Source organism: Sphaeramia orbicularis, chromosome 6 (assembly GCF_902148855.1).
Source record: "Sphaeramia orbicularis chromosome 6, fSphaOr1.1, whole genome shotgun sequence".
In the NCBI taxonomy this organism is placed as follows: Eukaryota; Metazoa; Chordata; class Actinopteri; order Kurtiformes; family Apogonidae; genus Sphaeramia; species Sphaeramia orbicularis.
Genome location: NC_043962.1, coordinates 4,102,149 through 4,127,844, shown reverse-complemented (window position 1 = coordinate 4,127,844; position 25,696 = coordinate 4,102,149). Strand labels below are relative to the sequence as shown.

Below are 25,696 nucleotides of genomic sequence, written 5' to 3'. Positions count from 1 at the left end.
ATGTGTGGGTGAAATTTGGTAAAGATGGTTGCAATAGTTTTCCTATAAAGTTGCTAACAAACAAACAAACAAACAAACAAACAAACACAAAGCAAAGTGATCACAATACCTCCTGGCGTAATGGAGGTAATAAATAAAATACGCCTGACCCAAAACCCTACATGGCTGTTACATAAATCATGTAAACTCTTTATTTATGAGGCTAAAGCCCCATGTCTGACTATTACATTATCTGAGAATATTGGAATATGCTGATGACAACAGGACTCAGGAAAAGGAAAAGAAACAAGAAAAGCACTCGGAGAGCGCAGACCTCAGCCAATACAGATCTGCCCCACCCCCACCCCCCCAATCACCACCAAAATTTAATCATTTCTTCCTTGTGCCAGTATCAACATTTCCTGAAAATTTCATGAAAATCCATCCATAACTTTTTGAGTTATCCTGCTAACAAACAAACAAACAAACAAACAAACAAACAAACACACAAAGCAAAGCGATCACAATACCTCCTGGTGGAGGTAATGAAACACCATCAGATAGACAGATAAATATTTTAGAATATGTTTGTAGTTATGTAGAAGATTTTAGTTTATTAAAGACTATAATGTAAATTGTGTCTCTCATCACATGTCAGAGGGCCCACATTTATAAGCTGAGGACTGCCTCTGGAGTGTCCTGTTGCAAAATGTATCTGATAAATGAATTGTCAGTTTTGACTGTTTGGAAAAGTTTTGTAATAAATTGATTGATTGATTGATTGACTATAGTAAAATATTGAAAATAAGGCTGATAATATAGTAAAATTGATCATGGTGGTGCAGTGGATAGCACTGGTGCCTCACAGACAGGAGGTCCTGGGTTCAATTCCAACCCCAGTCGATGGGGGTGGGGCCTTTCTGTGTGGAGTTTACATGTTCTCCCCGTGTTTGTGTGGGTTCTGCCCAGGTACTCTGGCTCCTCCCACCATCCAAACACAAGCACTGATAGGCTAATGAGTTAATCTAAGTTACCCATAGGTGTGAATGTGACAGTGGTTGTTTGTCTCTTTATGTTCAGCCCTCTGATGAACTGGTCACATGTCCAGGGGAACCCCGCCTTCGCCCATAAGTAGCTGGGATAGGCACCAGCGACCCCCGTGACCCTAGTGAGGATAAAGCAGGTTTAGAAAAGGAATGATCAAAACACATGCAAAAGAATAGAATAAAATAGAGTAGAATGCCTTTAATGTCACTATACACATGTACAATGAGATTTAAAAAGCTGCTCCTTTCTGTTATAATAGGATAAATAGCATTAAAAAAAAAGACAGCAGGTCTCAGGACGTGTCCCTGTTGCATCCCAGACCAGCTCCAGATGGGACCTGAACATATCGTCGTCCAGATTCTCAGGACAAATATTAAAGGTATGAATTGGGCCTTCATGTCAGTTTACGTTTCTATGGAGATGAGGGGAAATTTGAAAGAGTGATTTATGTTCAGATTTAGTTTTAATGACCGTATTTTATGTCGTAGAAATGATTGTCAGCTGTAATGACCAATCACAGAGCAGGTTTCTCTGCTCTTCAGGGTTACTTCAGTGAACAGTTGTGGGTTTGTGTTGTTTACCGTAGTTTCTCTCGTATAAACCGTCCAGAGCTGAACGTCTTGTGGAGTTTCCACAGGACAGTAAAGACCCTTCAGTTTCCACGTGAAGCGGGCGTGTTGCTTTCTGAGCTTCACCTCAGAACTGATGTGTTTTCCAGAGCATCAGCGAGTTCTTTTCATGTTAGTCATGTACGAAGCGCTGCCAACACACCCACAACAAAGACAACACTCACAGCAACACATCAGTCAGGGTGTATGGGCGTCCAAACAGAGTGAACCACCGCCAGACTAAACAACACACACAGTAAACACACACACACACACACACGCACACACACACACGCACACACACACACACACACACTGCAACACTCAGCCTTTCAATACCTGCATTTTACACCCTTTAACGGAGCATTTAGAACAGTTTATAGGGACTTTATAGTGTATTTACACACCATCAGATGGATCCTTAACCCTTGTTCTACAATATATTTAACGTACGTGGATGAAATATAACTTGAAAAGTACATTTGTTAGTATTTTAGTTTTCCTTCTGCTGCTTATTATTATTGTTATTATGACATTATTATAATTATCATTAGTAAATCTGCAATTATTAACCCTTTCATGCATGAATTATGAGAACCTTAATCAAGACTTTTTTTTTTCTGAGTGTTTTTATTCCTCTTTAAACATGAAAAAACAAAACAAAAACAAAAACAATGCGATTGAAAAAATTTTTATGAACCTATTTTTCCATGGAGTTCCAAAAATATCTACTCAGCTTGACCTCATGTGTTTAATTTTTGAAGCAAAAAAACATGTATTTACTGATATATTGTGTGAAAACTATGAAATAAAAACATTTTTAATGGTGCCAATCTGCTGTTTTGTCACATTTTAACATACTCTAATACTAGTCATTACTCACTTTATGGAGATATTATGCAAAATAATAATAAAAAAAACCCTTTAATTGCAGTTTAATAACAATAACAAGCAATTGATTTACACTCGAACATGTTAGTGCAGATCAGGTTTATCTAGAACAGCAAAGTTACAGTAATGGTCTGAATGTCAGTGTTTGGGATGATGCGTTAGTGTCCATTTTTTTGCCCGATACGGAACTAAAAGAACAAAATACATAAATATATAAGAGAACAGCTGTAGAATAACTATCCACTGTAGTGACCGCTATGCATGGAAGGGTTAAACTATATATATGTATGTATGTGTGTACATACATGGATACATACACACACGTGTGTGTGTGTGTGTATATATATATATATATATATATATATATATATATATATATATATACATACTGTACATATTATAATATAACATAATTACTTTTTTATAAATATTTCAAAATCAGAATACTTTATTAACCCCTGGGAGTAATTATTGTGTGTTACAGTCACTCAAGTATAACAAGAGGTAGCAGGAAAGAAATGATTGATATAAAAAAAAACAAACAAACAAACAAACATATATAAAGCTCTGAATACACAAACATATATATTGTCGTCTTTATTAGCAGTTTCTTCAAACATCCTCTCTGAAACTATCGGATTCATGTCAAACCTCTTATGTATCTTCCTTGGGACAATGTTTACAAAGTTTGTTCACAGTTTTCAGAAATATAGATTTTTGACAAAATTTTTAAATATTTAAACTGTTTTTTTCCTTCTAATGGTCCATAATTTGATGGTTTATAGCATGTAAATGGTTACAGATATCAATATACAGTCACGGAAAAAAACATTGGGCGACACGGTGGTGCAGTGGTTAGCACTGGTGCCTCACAGACAGAAGGTCCTGGGTTCCATTCCAACACCAGTCGATGGGGGGTGGGACCTTTCTGTGTGGAGTTTGCATGTTCTCCCCGTGTCTGCGTGGGTTCTCTCTGGGTACTCCGGCTTCCTCCCACCATCCAAAGACATGCGCTGATAGGTTAATTGGTTAATCTAAATTGCCCATAGGTGTGAATGTGAGAGTGATTGTTTGTCTCTATATGTTCAGCCCTGAGATGAACTGGTGACTTGTCCAGGGTGAACCCCACCTTCGCCCCTATGTAGCTGGGATAGGCTCCAGGCGACCCCCGTGACCCTAGTGAGGATGAAGTGGGTTCAGAAAATGAATGAATGACAGGAAAAAAAAATATTAGACCACCTTTGTTTTCTTCAGTTTCTTGTTCATTTTAATGCCTGCTACAACTAAAGGTCCATTACTGTAGTTTGGACAAATATAATGATAACAACAAAAATAGCTCATAGTAGTTTCATTTCAGAGCTGATATCTATCCATTTTCCATGTTTTCTTGATAAAAACCAAAATCACTTCAGTTCTTACATCAGTATCTATGGCACTGTACTGACAAAAATAGTGCTTTTAGACATTCTGTTTTCTTTTCTCTGTTTTAGTCACATGATACACAGTTAGTACTGGATTGCATAACCATTGTTTTTGGTGACTTTTGATGGTCTAATATTTTTTTGCGCGACTGTAGTTCCTATTGATCACTGATAGAAGTCATGTATGGACTTTGATTGGATTAGGTGAGTTCTCCTCCAGTGGAAGTCCCGCCCACTTCTCTTGCTAGATTGATCTCCTACATCCAGACCACAGGACTGGAACATACAGACAGAACCTGACATTCTCACAAATTCAGCTGGGGATTGGTTCAGATAGAACATGCTGCTGACATACAGGGACACTGGTCTATTTTTCTACATGTACTGCTGTTTTTCTATGTGCATTTGTGACTGATCCCTGCAGTTCAACCCAGATTCTGTCAGAAATTTTCAAATAAAACTCAAATTGAACTGAATGTCCATGTTAAACCACCATATGTCAGGTCTGAGTCAGTGTTCTAGTTCTAGGTCGTCTGGTGCATCATTTATCTGGTAGAGCTGTCAATCATCCAAACCCTCCTCCCTGTGCAGTGTTCGCTGGAAAACCTTCAAGTCTCAAAGAACCTGACGAGTAACAGGAGGTGAAACAAATCACCAACAAAAGAAAAAACAGAGTCTTTATGAAAGCGTTTGATCACAGCAGATGATAGTTTTATGTTTTCAAAGCTAATCTGTGATTCATGAGGCCAAGTGAAAGGAGTCCAAGAGCAGAGGTCACTTCAGTTCAGTTCAGTTCAGTGGATGTTACCATGGACACCACTGGGGGGCGCAGCAGAGCACCGCAAACCACTGATGCAAAGAGTTTAGGTTGGATTTACAGGACATGAGTGGAGGTTAGTGTCATTAGTGTGTTTAGACCTCTACTTACTGTTCAGGACACATTTTATATGGTTCAGCCTTCAGAGAAACATCATACTTGAACATTTTTCATTCTGGTATAAGATGACATGTACTAAAGTGAAGAATGAAAAACAATTGAAGTCATTAAAACTGTTTTACAGCAGCTGAAATGTTTGTAGATAATATTAGATATAAACACATCACACACAATGTGGAAAAGATGGATGTCATGCATGAAGAAGATGAAGAAGAAGATGATGAGGATGAAGAAGATAATGAAGATGATGATAAAGAAGATAACAATGAAGAAAATGATGAAGATGAAGAAGATGATGAAAAATAAGATGAGGATGAAAAAATGAAGATGAAGAAGAGGAAGATGAAGAAATTGATAAAGATGAAGAATAAGAAGAAAATGAAGAGGAAAAAGAAAATGAGGAAGATAATGATGGTGGTGAGGAAGAAGACAAAGAAGAAGATGATGATGATGAAGATGAAAAAGGAAGAAGGAAAAACAGAATGAACACCAGACCTACCTGAGCATCCTCCATGATGTCGTATACTGTCATTCTTAAAAAAAAAAAAAGTACACACACACACACACACACACACACACACACACACACACACACACATATATATATATATATATATATATATATATATATATATATATATATATATACAGTGTCATTCTAATGCTGCTGTTTGTCTCCTTTCACTGCGTCATCGTTCTGGTTTGTCCTTTAGCCTCTTCTTAGCGCCACCCACTGGACTGCAGGTGTGGTACAGGCTCTGTTACTCACATACGACATCAGACTGAGTTCAATATGATTTCCAGAACTTTGCGGTGGAAACACAAACAACACAGATTAACAGGAATTATTTTACCAGGTAAATAAATTCCTGGTAATAAAAGTTCCTGGGAATGTTGGTGGAAAAGGGACTATTGTGTATTTATTGTGTATTTATTGTGTACTTTCCTTCACATCTTTCCTCAACATTGTGACGATTTCCAAACAAAGTGGAGGTAAAAAGTATCATGTTTTCAAATACTGGAATGCAGTCAGGTTTTTTCCAACCCTCTGGAAGGACTTTTACGTTCACTGGATCGTGAGGTGTGTTTTTGTTTATTAGTCAGAATGTTTAGAAAGTGTTATTTTGCAGAGTTGGGGCTGTTTTTTTTTTATTGGCCAGTTTATATGAGTCAGGTCTGATGATAATAACGGAGGCGGAGACACAAACAAAGAGCATCTGCATGGACCTGATTACAGCCTGGAAAGCCCAGACCCACTGAGCCTGGCCTGTTTGAAGATCTGAACCCGTTAATTGGATGAAGACGGACACACAAGAAGAGGTGTGTGTGTGTGTGTGTGTGTGTGTGTGTGTGGTCCGAGTCCTGAGTCATCACAATTACACACCGACATGGATTTGGACCAAAATGCACAACTTCACAACAACAACAGTCATATTCATTTCCAAATGGTCTGGTTTTACTGTCAACTGATTCTGGAGAAAAAACCTGCTGTTTATTTGGCTGTTAGGTGTTTTTTATTGGACGTGTTGATTGATTTCCATACTGTGGGACTTGAATGTTTGTGAGTCATTGAGAATTTCTGCAAATATGACTGAAAACATGTTCAGAATATCCCATTTTACAGGTCAAATACCAAATATTTTAGGCTCAGGGTCTGTATTTTCCTGATTTACATTGTATTCAATGTTTTTATTCAGTCTAAGGCTCTTCGTTGTTGTTGTCTTCGTCACTGTGTTCGTCATTTTTGTCATTGTTTTTGTTATTGTCTTCATAGCGTTGTCTTCATTGTCGTTGTCTTTGTCGTCATTGTCTTCGTCGTCGTTTTCGTCATTGTTGTCTTCGTCGTTGTTGTCTTCATTGTCGTTGTCTTCATTGTCGTTGTCTTCGTTGTCTTCATCATCTTCATCGTCTTTGTTGTCTTCGTCGTCGTTGTCTTTGTTGTTGTCTTCGTTGTTTTTGTCATTGTTTTTGTCGTTTTTGCCATTGTCTTCATTGCATTGTCTTCATTATTGTTGTCTTCTTCATTGTTGTCTTTGTCATTGTCTTCGTCATTGTTGTCTTCGTTGTTGTCTTCCTCGTCATTGTCTTCGTCGTCATTTTCTTTGTCGTCTTCGTCGTCTTTGTTGTCTTTGTTGTCTTTGTTGTCTTTGTTGTCGTCTTCGTCGTTGTCTTCGTTATTGTCTTCGTTGTCTTTGTTGTCTTCGTTGTCGTCTTCATTGTCATTGTCATTGTTGTCTTCATGGTCTTCATTATTGTTGTCTTCGTTGTCGAATTTTTTGAAATGTTACAAATGTTCCTTTCCTTCTAATGGTCCATATTTTGATGGTTTCTAACATGTAAATGGTTCCAGATATCAGTATCGTTCCTGTTGATCACTGATAGAAGTCATATATGGACTTTAACTGAATTAGTTGAGTTCTCCTCCAGTGAAAGTCCCGCCCACTTCTATTGTCAGACTGATCTGCATCCAGACCACAGGACTGGAACATAGAGACAGAACCTGACAACCTCACACATTCATCTGCGGGTTGATTCAGATAGAACATTCCGGTATAATTATAATATGATGGAAGGTGAAGGGAAAGGTCAGATCTTTTTTGGGTTGACCCTAATGCGATGTGTTTCGTGCGCTTCCACCCATGTGACCTGTAAGCGTCAGCACACCCACATCGCCGTCCAACCACACACAGTTATTCACAGCAGGACGGCGTTTCACATTTAGGGAAAACAAACATTTTAAGAGGCAAACATGGGAGCCATTAAGTGTGAAAACTGTGAGAACACAACTCCCTGGCATCTTTCAGGTTGCCTTCTCTCCGGTCCTGGCTTGGGAAACCGATGCCTTTCAGTAATGTGATTACTGCTCTGCTCTGAGCTGGTTCTCGTCCAAAGCGCCGCGGGGCGTCGGTTCAGCTGTTTTCAGAGGTGTGGTCACAGCAGGTGCGTATCACCAATCAGCTCCGCCAACATAAACCCATCACAGCGTCAGCGTTGAAACATTCAACGGGGGCGGGGCAGGGTGGAGGCGTGTACCTGCTGCAGCGGCCCCGCCCCCAGGTGGCTCAGGTACGCAGGATGTGAACTCCTGCAAGACTGGACGGATCCCTTTTATTCCGTTTGTAATTCTCATCAGTGTTGTCAGTGCGATTGTGTCCGGTTCAGTGGCATGACATCTGCACATACAGACTGGTCATATTAGAGGTTCATTCAGGCACATGCTAAGGTTGAGTTGAACTTGTTTTTTACCCCCATAGGGAAATTTAGTCTCTACATTTACCTATAATACACATTCACAGTACCTAGCATTAGTATTAGCATTAGCATTAACATTAGCACACATTAGGAGCCACTGAAGGCGCTCAGGGACCATCTCAGATCTTCATCATGAGGACTGACCTACAGCAGTGGAAAAAAGTGTTTGTTCACCCCATACATTTGTGATATTGCATTTATAAATATATTGTAAATCTATATTATAAAAGCCAAGTGGTCTGTGTGTGTGTGTGTGTGTGTGTGTGTGTGTGTTTGTGTGTGTGTGTCCAGGGATTCACACTAAATCTGTACAGAGCTGACTGCTGCAGTTTGGCACACTTCTGTATTTTTAGTCAAGGAACAGACTAGCAAAAACGGTAAGTTGATAGGACCAATATTTTGGGAATTATTAGTAATTTTAGAATACAATAGCCTTACAATCATATTGCTATACCCACAACACTCTGGCGGTGACTGCTGGACAAACGCGGTACAGCATGCACGAATACACAACAGCATAAAAACTACCACATCTAGAATCCATGGATCCACACAGGTCAATGCACTACTATTTATATAATATTTAAATTTAGATCGAAATTTTTATAAGTACAGCATAATAAAAATAGTACATTTCTTTTTGTTTTGTCTTTATATTTCATGTTTCACAAAAGTGTACATTTTCTGTTTTCTGTCTTCACTGCACTTTATTTACTGTGGTCAACTGCATCTTATCTTATCTTATCTTATCTTATCTTATCTTATCTTATCTTATCTTATCTTATCTTATCTTATCTTATCTTATCTTATCTTATCTTATCTTATCTTATCTGTGTCCAGTATTGGTCCATTCTCCAAACCCACATGCTCCTTCTGCACATGCTCAGTTCCATCCAGGTCCAAAGTGGATGTTTCAGCAGATAATAAACACATCCAGGACATGACATGATGAAACTGACAACTATCGATTACTATCATTGACTACTATTAGTTTGGTTATTTTTTTCATGTTAATAATAAATAAAAATAATAACACTTTTTGACAAATTTTTTAAGTATTACAAATATGCCTTTATTTCTAATGGTCCATATTTTGACGGTTTATAACATGTAAATGGTTACAGATATCAATATAGCTACTATTGATCACTGATAGGAAGGGTCCATGACCTTTGACCTTAAGTGACCTTGAAGGGTCAAACTCAAGGTCACCAATCTTTAGATTTTAACAATCTTCTCCTAAACTACTGGTTTCACTGGAACTGGATTCATTTCAGATGTTATATGTGTCTTCCTTGGGACAATGTTTACAAAGTTTGTTCACAGTTTAGAGAAATTTAGATCTTGGAATTTTTGACAATTTTTTTTAGATATTAAAAATGTGCCTTTACTTTAAATGGTCCATATTTTGATGGTTTACAACATGTAAATGGTTACAAATATCAATATAGTTCCTACTGATCACTGATAGAAGTAATATATGGACTTTGATTGAATTAGTTGAGTTCTCCTCCAGTGGAAGTCCCGCCCACTTCTACTGTCAGACTGATCTGCATCCAGACCACAGAACTGGAACATACAGACAGAACCTGACAACCTCACACATTCAGCTGCAGATTGAACCGGATAGAACCTGATGCTGACATACAGGGACATGTGATCTACTTCCTCTATAGTTGTTCAATATTGTCTGACAGTTCCAGAGCGGTCTAATGCCTCTGACATACAGACGTCCACATAGAAGGTTGTGTTCAGAACAGGACTGGCCTCAGACGGCACCTGTTTCTACTTACCCAGAGCAACAGAGAAAGGTATTTGTTCCACTCAGCCATATTGCTCCTAAACCTCAGTCTTTATGGAGCGAAGGCAGACCAATGCAGAGATCGTTTTGATATTTGTGGAGAGCCGAGTGTGGATCAAAGCGAAGCCGGCGGCTGCGGGATGCAGGTGACTGGGGAAAGAAAATATGTTTCATTACAGCATTCCAGGGCCGAGCCTCCAGAGTAGAAACAGAAGGAATAGAAAGAGCACAGAATAACATGGGCTGAGTGGAACGTTGACAGTTTATTTGGACTTTTATATACCAGTTACTGTTAAAGGCACCGTCAGTCTGAATAGAAGTGAAGGTTTCTTCTTGATTTTTACCTAAAATCAAAGTTTTAAATTCAAGTCATTCAGAAGTAGGTGCTAACCTTATCAGATGTTAAGCTGCTGATAAGCCTGATCAAATCAAACCAACAGTGGTCCATGTATTTCACACCGAGGTCTTCCATTTTGTTGTTGTAGCAAAATGAAAAAAGGTCGACACACAATTTATGGTGACCCGCTACAGGTAAAACAATGTTGGACAGGTTAATTCATCTGCAAAAAAAAAAAAAACTATAAAAAAATGGCAATATTCCGGCAGCAGAGGTGCCAAAAAAAATATTGTAAAATAACCATCTCATAAAAATACGGTAATTTTCCATAATTAAAATACAGTTTTTTGCCCTAACTTTGCATGACATTTTGCTTTTTTTTTTTTTTTTTTGACTTTTTAATGTTTAATGAAGAATATTTTCATGCATTAAAACAATCAAATTACCTATATATATATATATATATATATATATATATATATATATATAAATAATTTTCAGTGAGACTCACTTGTCCAATCCACTGATAAAAACTGTATTTGGACAGTTTATCAGTGCTTATACATGTTATACATTCACAAAAATACATTTATTCAACATTTTTGTTGTGAAACCTCCTGTAATTACACAAGATATTTGTCAATTAACAAACAAGTCTGGTTCAACTGACAGAACAAATACTTCTGTTACGGTTAATTGTCAGTAATTTTATCTCGTTTTATTATTTTTTTTTACAGTATTAAACTTCAAATTAACAGTTTAATCTCATAAATAGAAAATAAATATTTGTTAAATTACGATATATTTGCAAATGTATTTTAATTGTATTTTTCTGTGAAAAAAGAAAAAAATTTCTGTTAAAAAAAATGCAAATTTTATGGTTATTCACAGTTACACTTTTTTCGTGTTATTTTACATTTGACATGTAAAATCACAGCCTATTTTTGTCATTTCATTGATATTTTCCTGTATCTTAAAAATACAGGAAAAATCTGTAAAATAAACAGTGAAAATTCTGTTAAATTACAGATTGTTTTTACAGTGTAATACAACTTTTTTTTTGGACTTTTTTTTTTTTAATTGTGAATGTGTAAAATCATCAGTTAACAAGAGCAGAATGTTAATAAAAGCATTGTTTACAATTGGCCATGAATCCCTCGTTGCTCTCCGCCCCATTAAAAAGGTCAAAGGTCCAAAAGTTTCCCAGTGTTCCAGTGGAAAATATGAAGTGAGGGGGTGTTCATGTCCAATTTTCAAGTTTGTATTTACGTATAATTGTATACGTATAATTCCCAGAGCATGTGAAGGCAGGATTAATCCATCAGTACAAAAAAAAAATACCAATAGAGTGAATGTAAAATTTCAAAAACTAAAAATAAGATAAGAAAATAGAATATAAAGGTTGTATTTTGTTGTTCTTAGCCCGCTTTACACCCTGTGTTGTCATTAGTTTTACTTATTTACTTATTTAATCCCTTGTTTTATGTTTGGTGTACGGCACTTTGGCCAGCTGTAAAGTTCTTAAAGTGCATTATAAATAAAGTTGGTATGGTATGGTACGGTACGGTACGGTACGGTACGGTACGGTACGGTACGGTACGGTACGGTACGGTATGGTATGGTATGGTACGGTACGGTACGGTATGGTATAAAGGGTTGGCCTCCTTCCTGTCCCTGCCCGGCCCACTTTCATAGACTTACTCAGAATAGGTGAATGTTTGATTCCTAAAAGGATACATCTTCTGAGACCATATATTGATCTTCTCCAACTATCTGAACCTCCAGATACTGCCACAGCAGTTCATTTGAATATGGTGGAAAATACAGTAAAATCATTAGTTTGGACTTTTCAAATCTAAAATTACACTCTTGTCCACCTTGTAGATTCTACTGCTTGAAATATGTTAAACACACTACAGTTATACATGAAATATATCAAGCTTTAAAATCTACGAGGAGGGCAAGATGTTCAAATTTAAGGTAAACAAAGAAGGTTTAATAATTATACATTACATGCAGAAGTGAAAGGAACATCCAACTGATCACCTAAATGTTTAATGTCGTTATGATCATAAGTATTTGTTGCTTTAATAGAACTCCTTTCCAGTTGAGTAAATCATGTCACTATTAATCCAAAAGAGTTACATACTGAGTTTTACAGACATTATCAGGCTAAAACAGATCCATTTTGGAGATGCTTGATACTGCTGTTTTGCTTCAGTAACTGAGTCATGCAGCCCTGAACATGGTCCAAAATGATTTTGTAGACATAATTATGCATTTGACTGGACCAGACACACCTGTTTTTAAAATAAATCCAAAGTGGGCAAAACAGATATGATACCAGAACATGTCCTTTTACAATTCTACAAAGTAACATAAGAATAGAACTAAGGAAGATAAAAAATAAAAATGGACAAAATATGAATAGCTGTAAATTGACAGTATTAACAGTATGAACAATATGTAACAGTGTGTACATCTATAAGCAATATTAACAGTATTAACTGTATGAACAGTGTGTATATCTGTGTAACAGTGTATATATCTATCTATCTATATCTATCTATCTATCTATCTATCTATATCTATATCTATCTATCTATCTATCTATCTATCTATCTATCTATCTATCTATCTATCTATCTATCTATCTATCTATCTATCTATCTATCTATCTATCTATCTATCTATCTATCTATCTATCTATACCTATGAACCAAGTCTATATAAAAATAGTGCAATTACATTTTGATAAATATTGAGTAAATATTGCATCGTTATTGCAGAACAGAAGAATATTGCATGATATACTTTAAAATGAATGAATGAATGAATTTATTTATTTATTTTTGGTTTTACATCAGTCATTGTACTCAGTACATCAATCGTAATAAACATAAAAAACCAAAAAAGGAATAGGCTAGAAGCAAAAGCTTATTTTTTTGCCTCTCCTTTTCAGCTAATCCACTGCTTACATCAACTTAAATGTGTACAGCATCGAGCATTCACACCAGAATAATAACAAATAAAAAATTTAAAAAATCAACAACAAAAACACATCTACCATCTTAATTCAATATTTCTGAATAATTTAAACTTAAAGTACTCTTTCTTTTTTAAACTTCACCAAAGGTGTGGATAACTTAAGTGCATCATAAGGTCCATTCCATAATTTCACCCCCACAATCCCAGTTCATGTAGACTCCACATCTGCCCTCACTTTAATCCACTCACACATATGAAAATCTCTGAAATTCAAATGACTCTCTCTTAATTCCAAGAAACCACGACTGGTCTTTGAGACAATACTATTTTTATCCTTCATGTTCATGTTCCATATACCTACATGTCATTAAAATATAATTAGTGATGGAGGGTTTTCTTCATTTGTGTTGTTGTCACTTTTCAGTTCCATGATGTAAATGAAACCTACTGACTTCATTCCTCCTCCTCCTCCTTCTACATCCAGAACAGTCGTACCTGCTCTATTCACCGTATTCTACGGCCTGTACGTCCGTTGTCCTCCCTCACATGTACACGGAGGCGAACAGGGAGAACATGTGCTTCTGGTTTGCATTTAGAGCCTTTAGAGCAGAAGCCAGTTGGCGCTGAGAAGCAAGGCATCATGGGAGAGATGCCAGGGTTGGCTTAGTCGAAGGTGTGTGAGAAGACCCAGATCTGGGATGTGTTATCTGAGTTTCCATCAGTGTGTGTGAGCAGGAGTGTGTGTCCACCTTTTGTTTTTTAACACAGTTAATCCCTGATCTCTGACAAACACTGACCGGATCATTCACTGTCATGACTGTGGACGCTCTGCTCTTCCGTCCTATTTGTTTTTGGAAGATGTTGTGGAAGGTCTGTGGAGTAGGTTGTAGTGTTTACTGCAGCGAAAAACAATGAAGTCCAGATGTGCAGTTCAGATACTTTTTTTGGGTCAATTTGAAGAAAGAGAAGGAGAGTTTTAGAAAGTGTTAGAAAAACCACAAAATCTCATCTCACAGTGTTTTGCTTAATAAACGGGTTTCAAAGTCATTCTAGTTCAGGTTCAGCATTCAGCCCAATTCGATCTTAAACAGGCTGCACCAGTAAAAGAATAACCTATAGATAAGGACAAGTCCAAACTTTACTGAATACTTTAGAGTAAAAAAGTACAATTACATGAAAAAAATGAGTCACATTCAGACCAATGAGATCTAAAGTGAATCAGACCATTAAAATAATAACATAATAACCTATAAATAATGACAACTACAACCTTTTCCTTATGTTTGAGAGTGAAAAAAGCCAAATTACACTATGAAAATGTTTACATCTGCAAACAATCCTTTAAAAAATGTGAACAACCTGAAATGTTTGAAGAAAAACAAGTACAATTCTACCAATATTCTGCCTCAGTTTATCAAAGACATATGTACGTTAAAACTTACAGATCACAGAGGATCTACAAATACACAAAACATTTAATAACAGGCAAAATATTGGTATAATGATGCGTATTTCTCTTAAGACATTTCATGTTGTTCATATTTTTTCAGCTTATTCACATTTTTTATGAAAGGACAGTTTGTAAATGTAAATATTTTCATGTAATTTGAGTTTGTTTTTTTTTTTACACTAAAACAAAGAGAAAAAAAAAAAGTATGTCATTGTTTAGGCCTATAGCTTATTATGTTATAATTTTGCTGGTCTAATCCACTTTGGATCATGTTGGTCTGAATGTGGAACCTAAACTAACATGATTTTGACACCATTGATTAATATCAGTTAATATCTTCAGTGTCATTTTTGCATTTCAAAAATTCATCCCATGGGCCAGATTGGACCCTTTGGTGGGCAGGTTTTAGCCCACCAGCCGTATGTTTGACACCCCTGGCTTAAGACAATTGGTTGCAGCCAGTTCATTCTTCTATGCTGGTTCTTCTGGGGAGGGTAACATCAGACAAATGGACATGAAACACCTGGACCAACTGGGTGTCATCGTCATTATCATCATCAGCAGCAGCAGCAGCAGCAAGAAAAACTATTACCAATAACAAACAAACCTTTCAAACTGGAATAAACAATAAACAACATAAACAGCATTGCACCACAGAGTACATAAAGTGTACTTTTGACACCTCTAGATATAACACATCACCTAAAACACCTGAACATTTTAATATTAAAGCCATATGTGTAAGACACGCCTCTAAATCCCTGGGCAGTGAATGTGTTGTTCTAACAGCCTCCATCTCTCTGGTTCCAGACTTAGCAGGAGACTGAGAATCTGTAGGGATTTGTTTCCTCAGAGCATCAGTCAAGTCCAGTCCTGATCCACGTACAATGTGAGTCTTAACCCTGAACCAGTTTCAGTGTATTTGTTCCTATATAAACACGCTGCCTGTCACCTGCAGACGTTTTACAGGAAAATAAGCTAAATCTGGTGCTTTATGGTTCTGATGTTTTTTTAACAGTCATCTGAAAAACAAAGCGCTTCCATCATAGTTTCCTTCATCACAGACAAAACCATCGACTTCTGGAATCAGTACATGTAGAAGTATCGTTCCTGTGTTCCTGTATGTCAGCGTCATGTTCTATCTGGTTCAATCCCCAGTTGAATGTGTGAGGTTGTCAGGTTCTGTCTGTATGTTCCAGTCCTGTGGTCTGGATGCAGATCAATCTGACAATAGAAGTGGGCGGGACTTTCACTGGAGGAGAACTCAACTAATTCAATCCAAGTCCATATATGACTTCTATCAGTGATCAACAGGAACTAGATTGACATCTGTAACCATTTACATGTTAGAAACCATCAAAATATGGACCACTAAAAGGAAAGGAACATTTTTAACTTTTCAAAAAAAATTGTGAAAAATTCAAAATCTAAATTTCTCAAAACTGTGAAAAAATATCTTTGTAAGAATTGTCCCAGGGAAGATGCATATAAAATTAGAAATGAATCTGACCAGTAGTTTTGGAGAAAAAGATTATTGAAATCTAGACAGTGGTGACCTTGAGTTTGACCCTTCAAGGGCACTCAAGGTCAAAGGTTGTGGACCCAAATGAAAGTCCATATATGACTTCCTATCAGTGATTAATAGGAACCATTTACATCAAAATATGGACCATTAGAAGGAAAGGCACATTTTTAATATTTAAAAAATTTGGCAAAAATTAAAAAATCAACAGTCCTCAAAACTGTGAACCAGCTTTATAGAAATTGTCATAAGGACGATACATTTAACATTTTAAATGAATTTGATCAGTGGTTTCATCAAGGAAGATGTTTGAAGAAACTGATAACGAAGACAAAGACAAAGACAATGATAAAGACAAAGACGAAGATGACACCGGACATGCCTTCACACCTCATGACCTCATGATCGCTGGTGCGCTAAAAACTGAACTAAGACAATTTACGTTGTTATGTTATGTTATGTTATGTTATGTTATGTTATGTTATGTTATGTTCAAGAGCATCATTTTATCTTACATATGTGTCATTTTCCAACATGTTTTGTCCAGTTGTCCAGACAGTGACATGGTTCTGGTTTGGTTTTGTCCAGGGGTCTGGAGTCCACAGACCCTCAACCACATGAAGCATTTTATTTGCACAGGGACACGTTTGTCTACTTCTTTCTTTTTACATGTTATGGTTTGACTGTGACGTCCAGTGTTTGACTATGATGTCCAACATTTGACTGTTATTAGGTGTTTGACTGTTTTGTCCAATGTTTCACAGTGTATTGTTCAGTGTTTGACCACGTTGTCCAACATTTAACTGTGTCGTCCAATGTTTTACTACAATGTCCAGTGTTTGACCGTGTCGTCCACTGTTTGACCATGTTGTCCAGTGTTTGATCGTGTCGTCCAGTGTGTCGTCCAATGTTTGACCGTGTCGTCCAGTGTTTGACCGTGTTGTCCAGTGTTTCACTATAATGTCCAGTGTTTGATAATGTCATCAGGTGTTGAACTGTGCTTTCCATTGTTTCTCTGGGTTTTCCAGTGATTGTGCCATCAGATATTTAACCATATTGCTCAATGTTTGACTGTGTTTTCCATGTTTTCACCATAATGTCCAGTGTTTGGTCGTGTTGTTGTCCCCTGTGTCTGACCTCTTTCAGCTCACTTTAGGGGGAAGTTTTTCTTCCTCTTTTCACCAAGTGCTTGAACTTGTTCTTTTTTATTCTTGTGGTAAAGAAAAAAATGAATTATTAGGGGAGATTTATTTTATTGTGTCATTTTCCAACTTTCCACATGTCGATCAGTTGTTGATCACGTTTTGGGGCAGAAGCTGAAATGAACCAACAAAGTGTTTCATAAAAAAATAAAGAAAAAAAAAAATTGATGTGTTTAGATCAGTTTGATGCCAGTTAATTCAGAAAGTATGCCAGTATTTACAGGTGGTTCAAATAAACCTTAGCCTTCATCTGTTCTCTGGCATCATGTAACACTTTGATACTGCACTGTTTGGACCGTCTAAACCTTCTAAAACACAACCTTTGTGTGTCCAGAGAAGTGTGTGTGTTTGTATGTGTGCAGACAGTGGTTGTTTCCATAGAGCAGCAGTAAATCAGCTGACAGCAGATAAAGTTTGGTAGTTGAACGGTAGTGAAGGGTTTAACCATTAGAAGATGATTTCTAAGGGTTTCTACTGAAGGTTAAGTGTCTTCTGAATGTACCTTTTTAGGATTTTAGGATATAGGATAAGGGTTAAGGTTAGGCTGACATTTGAGATGTAGTCTAGGTCATGTTTAAGCCACATGTTGAACAGAAACAAGAGGATATTCCCTTTGAAATGTACTTGAAACATGTATATTGGTCTTACACGTTATCTGTTATGTCCAGTTGGTAAGTCATTCTTTTCCATAAAAATAATGGATGTTAAAAGGTTCAAATTAATGTTTTTAATTCCAGAATGTAAATCTTAATGTTGTACCTTTTCTGTCTTCTTATCAGGATTGTTCTAACATTATACAAAGATCAATGAAACATGTTCTTCATATCAAACTGCAAGAAACTGCAAACACAGTATTACAGAGGCATCCATGAAATAAGCCATCCATGCACATACTGTGTGGACAATGTTAATAGAAAATAAATACATAAATGAAAATAAAATAAAAATATACATAAATGTCTTTCTGACGTAAAACAAAACAAAACAAAACAAAACAACAACACATCAATATGCTATCAATAAGATTTCATTTTTAAAAAAAGAAAAACGTTTAATCACCAGTAAAAGTCTTATTTATTTATTTATTTATTTATTTATTTTTATGTTTTAAATTATAAAACGGTTAATTCACCGGTTAAAGTCTTTTAACACTTTTTTTTTTTTTTACTTGTTATCCAGTATTATGATTATGATTATTACTTGTATTTTAGCGTATAAAACGGTTTATTCACTGGTAAAAGTCACTTTTTTTAATCAAATTTTTTTTCTGTAAAAACTCGGGAGTTGTTCGGGATCGCGGTTGATGACGTCACACCACGTTCGCCCCTTCCCACCGTGCGCGTGCTCGTCCAAAGTGTAAAGTAGCGCGAGCGTCTTAACTGTGAAAAAGTGCAGACGGACGGAGACTGGCGCACGTCGGTGTGCAACGGAACATATCCCCGGTACGCACACGGAAAAGTGGACGTGTTTAGAAGTGAAGGAGCTGAAAATGGATCGGGAGCCGCGGGTGTGAGGCGTTCGGGACTGGAAATGGGCGGTCTGCTGCGGGGCTTTCTGCTGTGGACTTGGCTGCTGTCGGCGGCTCACGGTACGTTCACTTTTTGTTTCCAACATGGATCCGCTGGGAACAAGGACCGCGGAGGAGCTCTGCCACCCAACAGCCCAGTAGTTGTACCGTAAACCCTCCCCAGGTGTTTGCCCCGTTTTGTCCCGTGTTTAGCCTCCAAACACCGGGACGAACTCCAACCGTAGCCCTGGATCCTTGTCTGAAAGTTGAGGTTTTTATGTCCCAAGGGTACGAGCAGCACAGTAGTCGGGCTCAAATCCGTGTAACTTTGCTCTGGTGTGTGTTTAAACTTAGGCCCAGTGGAGTTTCATGTGGATATTCTTTAGGCTTTGGGTTTATTTAGTGAGTTTGTGGGAACATAAAGTAAGTTTTGACGGCAGTCCGGGCTGTTTTTTCGGGTTTTCTCGGGCCTCGGCGGCTCGAGCCATTCCTGCTCGGTGTCGGGTGTCACTCAGAGTTTCTTCTTCTGTGGTAAATAAAATGTCTGGGTGTTCATATGGGAAACAAACACAACAGACACATTCTACATCTCCTCCTCATCTTAATCAGTGTGCTTAGAAACTGTACTTTCTCCTGTGGCTTATTTGGGTTTTACTATTTAGTGTGGTGAAGCAGAGGCGGAGCTTATCCTTCTCTTATATTGGAGATGAAGCTTCATATCTGCTCTGGAGCCTCGTCCTTATGTTAAAACTAAAGCTAGGAGTTTTATCTGCACCTCATAAAACCTGCACTGCACAAGGTCACCCATTGGGCAGCCGCATGTAGACTCCAGTGAAGCTGAAGAGATCTGAGAGTATTGTCATGTTGGATATCACTTTTACTCACATAAACTCTTTATCAGTTGTTTGCATTGGATAAGAGCTGAGATTCTTCATCTTTGTTGTGTCTGACAGACCTTTCACAGTGGAGCTGTGCCAAATTTCCAGAAATATAGAATAGAATAGATCTTTCTTGTCATTGTTAGTGTAAAAAGACTATAAAAATATCTCACAAAATACAGAGAAATATAGGCAATATACAGACACTTAAGAGACAACGTATTAAATATATAAATACTACCAAAATACTACTAATTATTACTAAAATATACAAAAAGCTAACTATACTATAGCTAAGAAATATGCACACTGTATATGTATAATCAAGATCAATGCTTTTGACATCAGTATATATTGACAGTTATCATAGAAAATGTCAAGTCACTATTTCTTTCTGGTTTAAAGCCTCATTTAAAAATGATCCAAAAAAACTATTTATTTTTGGTCCAGGGTGAAAACTTGGAGAAACCAGACAGTTATTTGTCTATGTTATCCATAAAAGATAAAACGATGAAAAAGATGTAACAAGACAAAGATAAAGTAAAAATGAGATGAGACAAAAACAGTGTAAAATAAAAAACAAGATGAAAATGATGCAAAAGATTGCAATGACGTAATGAGAAAAAGAATGTGATAAACAAAAGAGCACAAGGAGAAAAAAAGGATCTAATGCATGAAACAAGATGGAAACACATAAAACAAAAATCAGAATCAGCTTTATTGCCAAGTTTCTGCACACAAACATAGAATTTGACTCCAGTTCATCCTTAGCTCTAATGTACAATAGAAGAAATAGAATACAGAATAAAAGAGAAAAGGTGTTTTTTTTTTTTTTTTTTAGCAAAACTGTACAAACAGTACAAACAAATAATGCAAATGCAGGATGGACATTCAGGTACAAATATACATGGGGAAGATAATGTCTCTTACAGTTTGGTATTCAATACAGTGTCTGATTATTTTAACAAGGTAGGAATTTATGATTTTAGTCTTATTTTGTTCATTTTTCAGTCTGATCATCTGTTCAAACAACGTTAAGAGTTAATCGTTTTGATTTAATGTTAAATCAAAATAAAAGTGACTGCAATCGATTTTCTTATTCAGCAAGTCAACACTTTTTTATTTATGGTGACGGCAGCATGACACTTAATAAATTAAGTGGTTGAACATTCAATTAAACCTTCTGTAATAAAATGTTCTTTCAACTTCAACATATGCACTAGTAAAATGCAGTGAAACAATAAAGCCTTGAAACATTACACATTTTAACTGAGAATGTGCCTAAAATAATCAGTAACTGTTTTATCATCCACGTCTATAAGGTTTCTTTCAGGTCTGCATTAATGTTAAGTCTTCTTACTGTGTTGAACCAGTTAGCAGTCCCAAATCAGGCGTCTGGTTCATTTACCTGACTTGGAGAAAGTAGCTGTTAAAGCTGTAAATGAAGCAGGATGGGCACAGATGCCTGATTTCTGGTCTATGGGACTATAACCAGTTACTGTTTATAGCCTCAAAGGTCACAACTATGGCGTCTAGACACTCAGTGGATGCAGTGGGTGGACAGTCAGACATTTTTACCTTCTTGTTCTTCAAAATGAATTTATTCTAACAATATTAAAGCTATTATTAGGCTGTTTATGTTCAGGTATTTTTTAGTATTATCAAACAGTGTAAATCTAAAACTGAATATCAAGCAAACTAACAGATAAAACCACATATTGTCACCTGTTCATAAATGTTACTCATCAGTGTTCATCATCTGAAGATAAATGAACTATTTTAACTAGAGTCTGTACAAGTGTTAATACTACCAATATATTAACAGGGTACATTATTACAGACTTGGTTTTTAATAATGTAGGATACCAGGAGTTGAAAGCTTAACCAGTTTATTTCACAGACATAATTAACTTTGTGAAATTTCACAGTCAAGTCGACTCAAATGATTCAGTGAATGAAAGAACATCACAATACTCCTGTTGTAATAAGATGATATTAATTCAGATTTTTTTTGCCCATTATTCTCATAAAAGCTTTAGCTGATATTTAAAAGATTTCTTCATTCAAAGATTCAACGATGCTTTTATTTTCAATTCACTAGATGCACAGGATCTACAGATAATTGAGATACTGTTACTCTCACCTCGTTAAATACCATACATTAAAAAAAGAGTAAAAATAGAGTAAGAATAAATAAGTGGTATAAAGAGTAACCTACAATGGAATATAAAGTGTACATGTCATCTATTTACAGTAGCAGCAGTAGTGCAATACAGTAATGATAAGGAGTATATCCAACTTTTTTCACCCCTGATGAGTTTGTGTCTTTTTAGTAATGGTTTTAAGTAGGGCTGTCACAATTAAAGCGTTAATGCGTATTAATCCATCATCATGATTAATTGGATTAAAAATGTTAATGCAGTTAACCCATCTGCAGTGCAGAGTGACTTTGAATGTCTCTGGCAATGCATTTCAGACAGTTTGTCCAAGTAGAGTTAGTTTCGCACATGAACAAATGGTCAGTTGATCTGGAAGTGACAGGCAGCAGAATCAACCCATAAAGATGGAAGACATCAAACATCATGTTTGCCCTCTGGATGGAAATATGAGGATGAAAAAACCCAAGACTGAACAGTTGACCGACAAAGTACTATGCACATTCTGTAGGAAGGAGTTTTCTTTTCACCAAAGCACTTCCAGTTTAAAATACTAAATTAACGTGATGCATACGATAGTTAGGGATTCTGCTAGCACTTGGGCTAACGCATTGCCCAGCTTGTGACAAACACGTTAAGTGCATATATATTCCCTTCTTTCTTGAGTCTATGTGCTCATGCAAAATGAGAGGCAATTAATATAGACAAAAAACAAATGATATTTAATCATGATTAATCAAAAGGAATCCACAGCAACCCTGTGATTAATCTGGTTATAAATTTTAATCATTTGACAGCACTAGTTTTAAGGTATAACAATCAAAGACCAAAAAATCCCACTCAACATGCATATGTATGTGTATACAAATGCACTCGGTGGGTGGGTTTGTTCATCTACTCACTTTGACCGGTGATAGAAGACGTTAATTCCCGACTGTGTACATACTCGACTTGTACAATAATGGGAAAATATGTGATGATGATATTGCGTAAGTTAACAGCACTCCTCACACTTCAGATGACGACTTGCACACAGTCGATTTATTCTGTACTTTGTTGATTTCTTTTGCCGCAGTCATGGTGTTACTTTTTCCTTCTAGAGGTATTAAACAGCCTCAAATGTCATTACTTGAGAATGTCCTGTGTTGAAGGAAGAGGACGGATGGTAGACACATTAGCTGGTTCATGTTTAGCCTGAACACTGAACAGACTGATGCTCTAAGTTTGGCACCAAGGTGACCACATGTACACACACTTCACACACTTGTCAGAAGTAGTGAATGAAGGTGAATACACTGACAGGTAAACATCACAGCAGTGTGTGTGGACGCCACTAGATCACTGCATAAACACTCAGCTTTTTCATAGAGCTTCACTTCAACGGGACCTTTTAGACTGGAAATGTCACATAGAATGATACACATACGCTATAATATTCTATAATTATAAAACTATAAATATAAAAGTGGATTGTGGTGGATAGTGTCACGCTTCTCAACTGGATTGTGAGGGAGGATAATGGTTATAAAGACTAGAAATCACACCTTAAAACACCTAGATTTTATTTTTTTATTAGTTATTTATTGCACTTATCTAATTTTAGATAAAGTCTCCAATTGGACCCGTTGTCTCAGAGACACACGTTGTAAAGCCTTACAACCTTGTGGATTCTTACAGCAGCAGTCTGGGTTTTATTCTGATCATTTCCTGCAGGTCAGCCCTTCTGTCTGCCTTTAAAGACACTAAACAAAAGCTGGTTTTAGCTGTAAACAGAATCATATGACTAAACTGTAATGAAATGCATAGAGTTATACTTTTAGCATTGTTTTAGAAGGATTCCACATCATGAAATTTGTTACAAATAGGTTCAATCCACCTGTTATTACTACTTACAATATTGACCTATTCGGAACCTCGAGACACAAATACACACAGCGATTTTTGCCTTGTAAAATGTCTGCCACAATTGGCTAATTTATTTTGTTGGGTTTAATCTGAAGTACCATGAAAACATTAGTGATACAACATGGGCTGCAGAGGTGAATTGTGGTACTTTTAAGAACACTTCCGAGCTTCAGTTCCCCTTGGAAAATGACTGATAGTGAGAAAATGTGGTAACAATTATTCTAAATGTAGCCTATATGTAAATGGATATATATTTTTTTACACAGGCCTTTATTATGTGTCCTAAGTGTTTTATATATAATATTTCTGCTTTCAAATATTAAATAAGGACCTAAAATTCTCATTAGTGTTTAGAATAAAATCTGTGAAGTTCTGCCAAAGATGCCGATGCATTGGATTGTAGAGATATGATTTTTTTTCCAGTGATGGGCTGGGGATTTATGTGACCACTAGAGGGAGTAGTGAGTCAGTCTGCCAATCTCCTATGGTGAGGAAAACACACGCCACAGGGCCTTCGACCAAAGCATCAGAAAATGACCAGATTGGATGAAAATCACTAAGAAACAACATTTAGAGTCAAAGAAAGTGAGTCAGTGATTAAGTCAGTCAGTGAAAGTTCTGGTTTTGGTTTTGTTTAGTTTTATTGTCCACGTTTTGCCCTGTTATAAGATAATTATTCCCTTTAATATCTGCTGTTGATTAATATGCTTCAGGTTTAATTTGCTGATCATTGTGCAAAGCTTTGTTCTGAAGTACGAAAAAGCCCCAGAGTTAATTGTTGTCTTAGCTCAAACATCCATGTAAAAACCTATTATTTTTCTCTGTGCTAGTCTTTTTTTAGCCCCTGTAACTTGTGAAAAGCAAAGTTTGTCTTTTTGTGTGAAGCCTTTTTGGGTGGGCCACAGAAAGAAAATCCTGTCCCTAGAAACCTTGGGATTTTTCTTTTTCCACGACTCAGACCAACCAGGTGATTTCCACACTCCTGTCCATTAGGCTGCTCTATATGGATCAGTGCATTCACTGCATTCAGGGCTCAGAGACTGACTGTGTTCTTTTGTTTGGACCAAGACACTCGGCATTCTGAGCAAATCAGGACCGAACCTGACGACAGCGGCGGCTGACAGCAGAGCAGTTCTCAACCGCCGCCGTCAGTAGAGTCACCATAAAATCATACAGCAGCATTTAACCTTTTCACAGAGGTTGAACACAGCAGAATGAAGGAAAAGTATTGAGGTTGTATAGTGTACTTTACAGATCAGGTCACGGAGCAGAGGAATAGATCAGAATCTGAGTTGGTAAAGAGTTAGGGGCTACGAGGCAAATGTAAGGCAGAAGGTAAGGAGAAGAGATCTGGTGACAGCGCTGAGAAGGAATGTAAGGAAGAGATTGATATCTTTTCCTGTTTGTGTTGTTCTGGTGTGAAACTCGAGGAGGTTCTCTGCTGTTTTGATTTCATATAAGCAACATAGAAGGAGCAGGGAGTGGAAACAAAGAGGGGAAAGAGAGAAGAGAAAACACTCTGAGAAAGAAAGGTTCCACTGGGGTTCTTCCTGAAGGTCTGATGTTCTGTCCAGAGCTATGTACTGCACAAGAGTTCATCAGATGAATTAAAGAGTTTAATTAAGAATGAATGACATCTAAAGAACACATGTGGGTAGAAATAGGCCTTCAGATACTCTTGAAATCATTGTTGTTGAAAGATTCCTTGTCCCAAATATTCATGGTTTCTGTAGCAGCTGACTTCATGGACCTGCTAAATTACCTACCTTCTATCATATTCAGTTGATGTATGTTTTGTTCTGTTATGTTTTAGTT

The 25,696-nt window shown here is 36.8% G+C and overlaps 1 protein-coding gene across 2 annotated transcripts in view; it reads left to right on the top strand.

Moving 5' to 3' along the window:
• The first annotated feature begins 18,795 nt into the window (after positions 1-18,795).
• The window catches only part of lrp5 (low density lipoprotein receptor-related protein 5), a 63,925-nt gene continuing 57,024 nt past the window's right edge, over positions 18,796-25,696 (top strand). For both annotated transcript variants that reach the window (XM_030136814.1, XM_030136815.1), the window contains exon 1: positions 18,796-19,023. In XM_030136814.1, the coding sequence (XP_029992674.1) occupies positions 18,966-19,023 (58 nt within the window). In that variant the 5' untranslated portion in view covers positions 18,796-18,965. The remainder of the gene's footprint in view (positions 19,024-25,696) is intronic.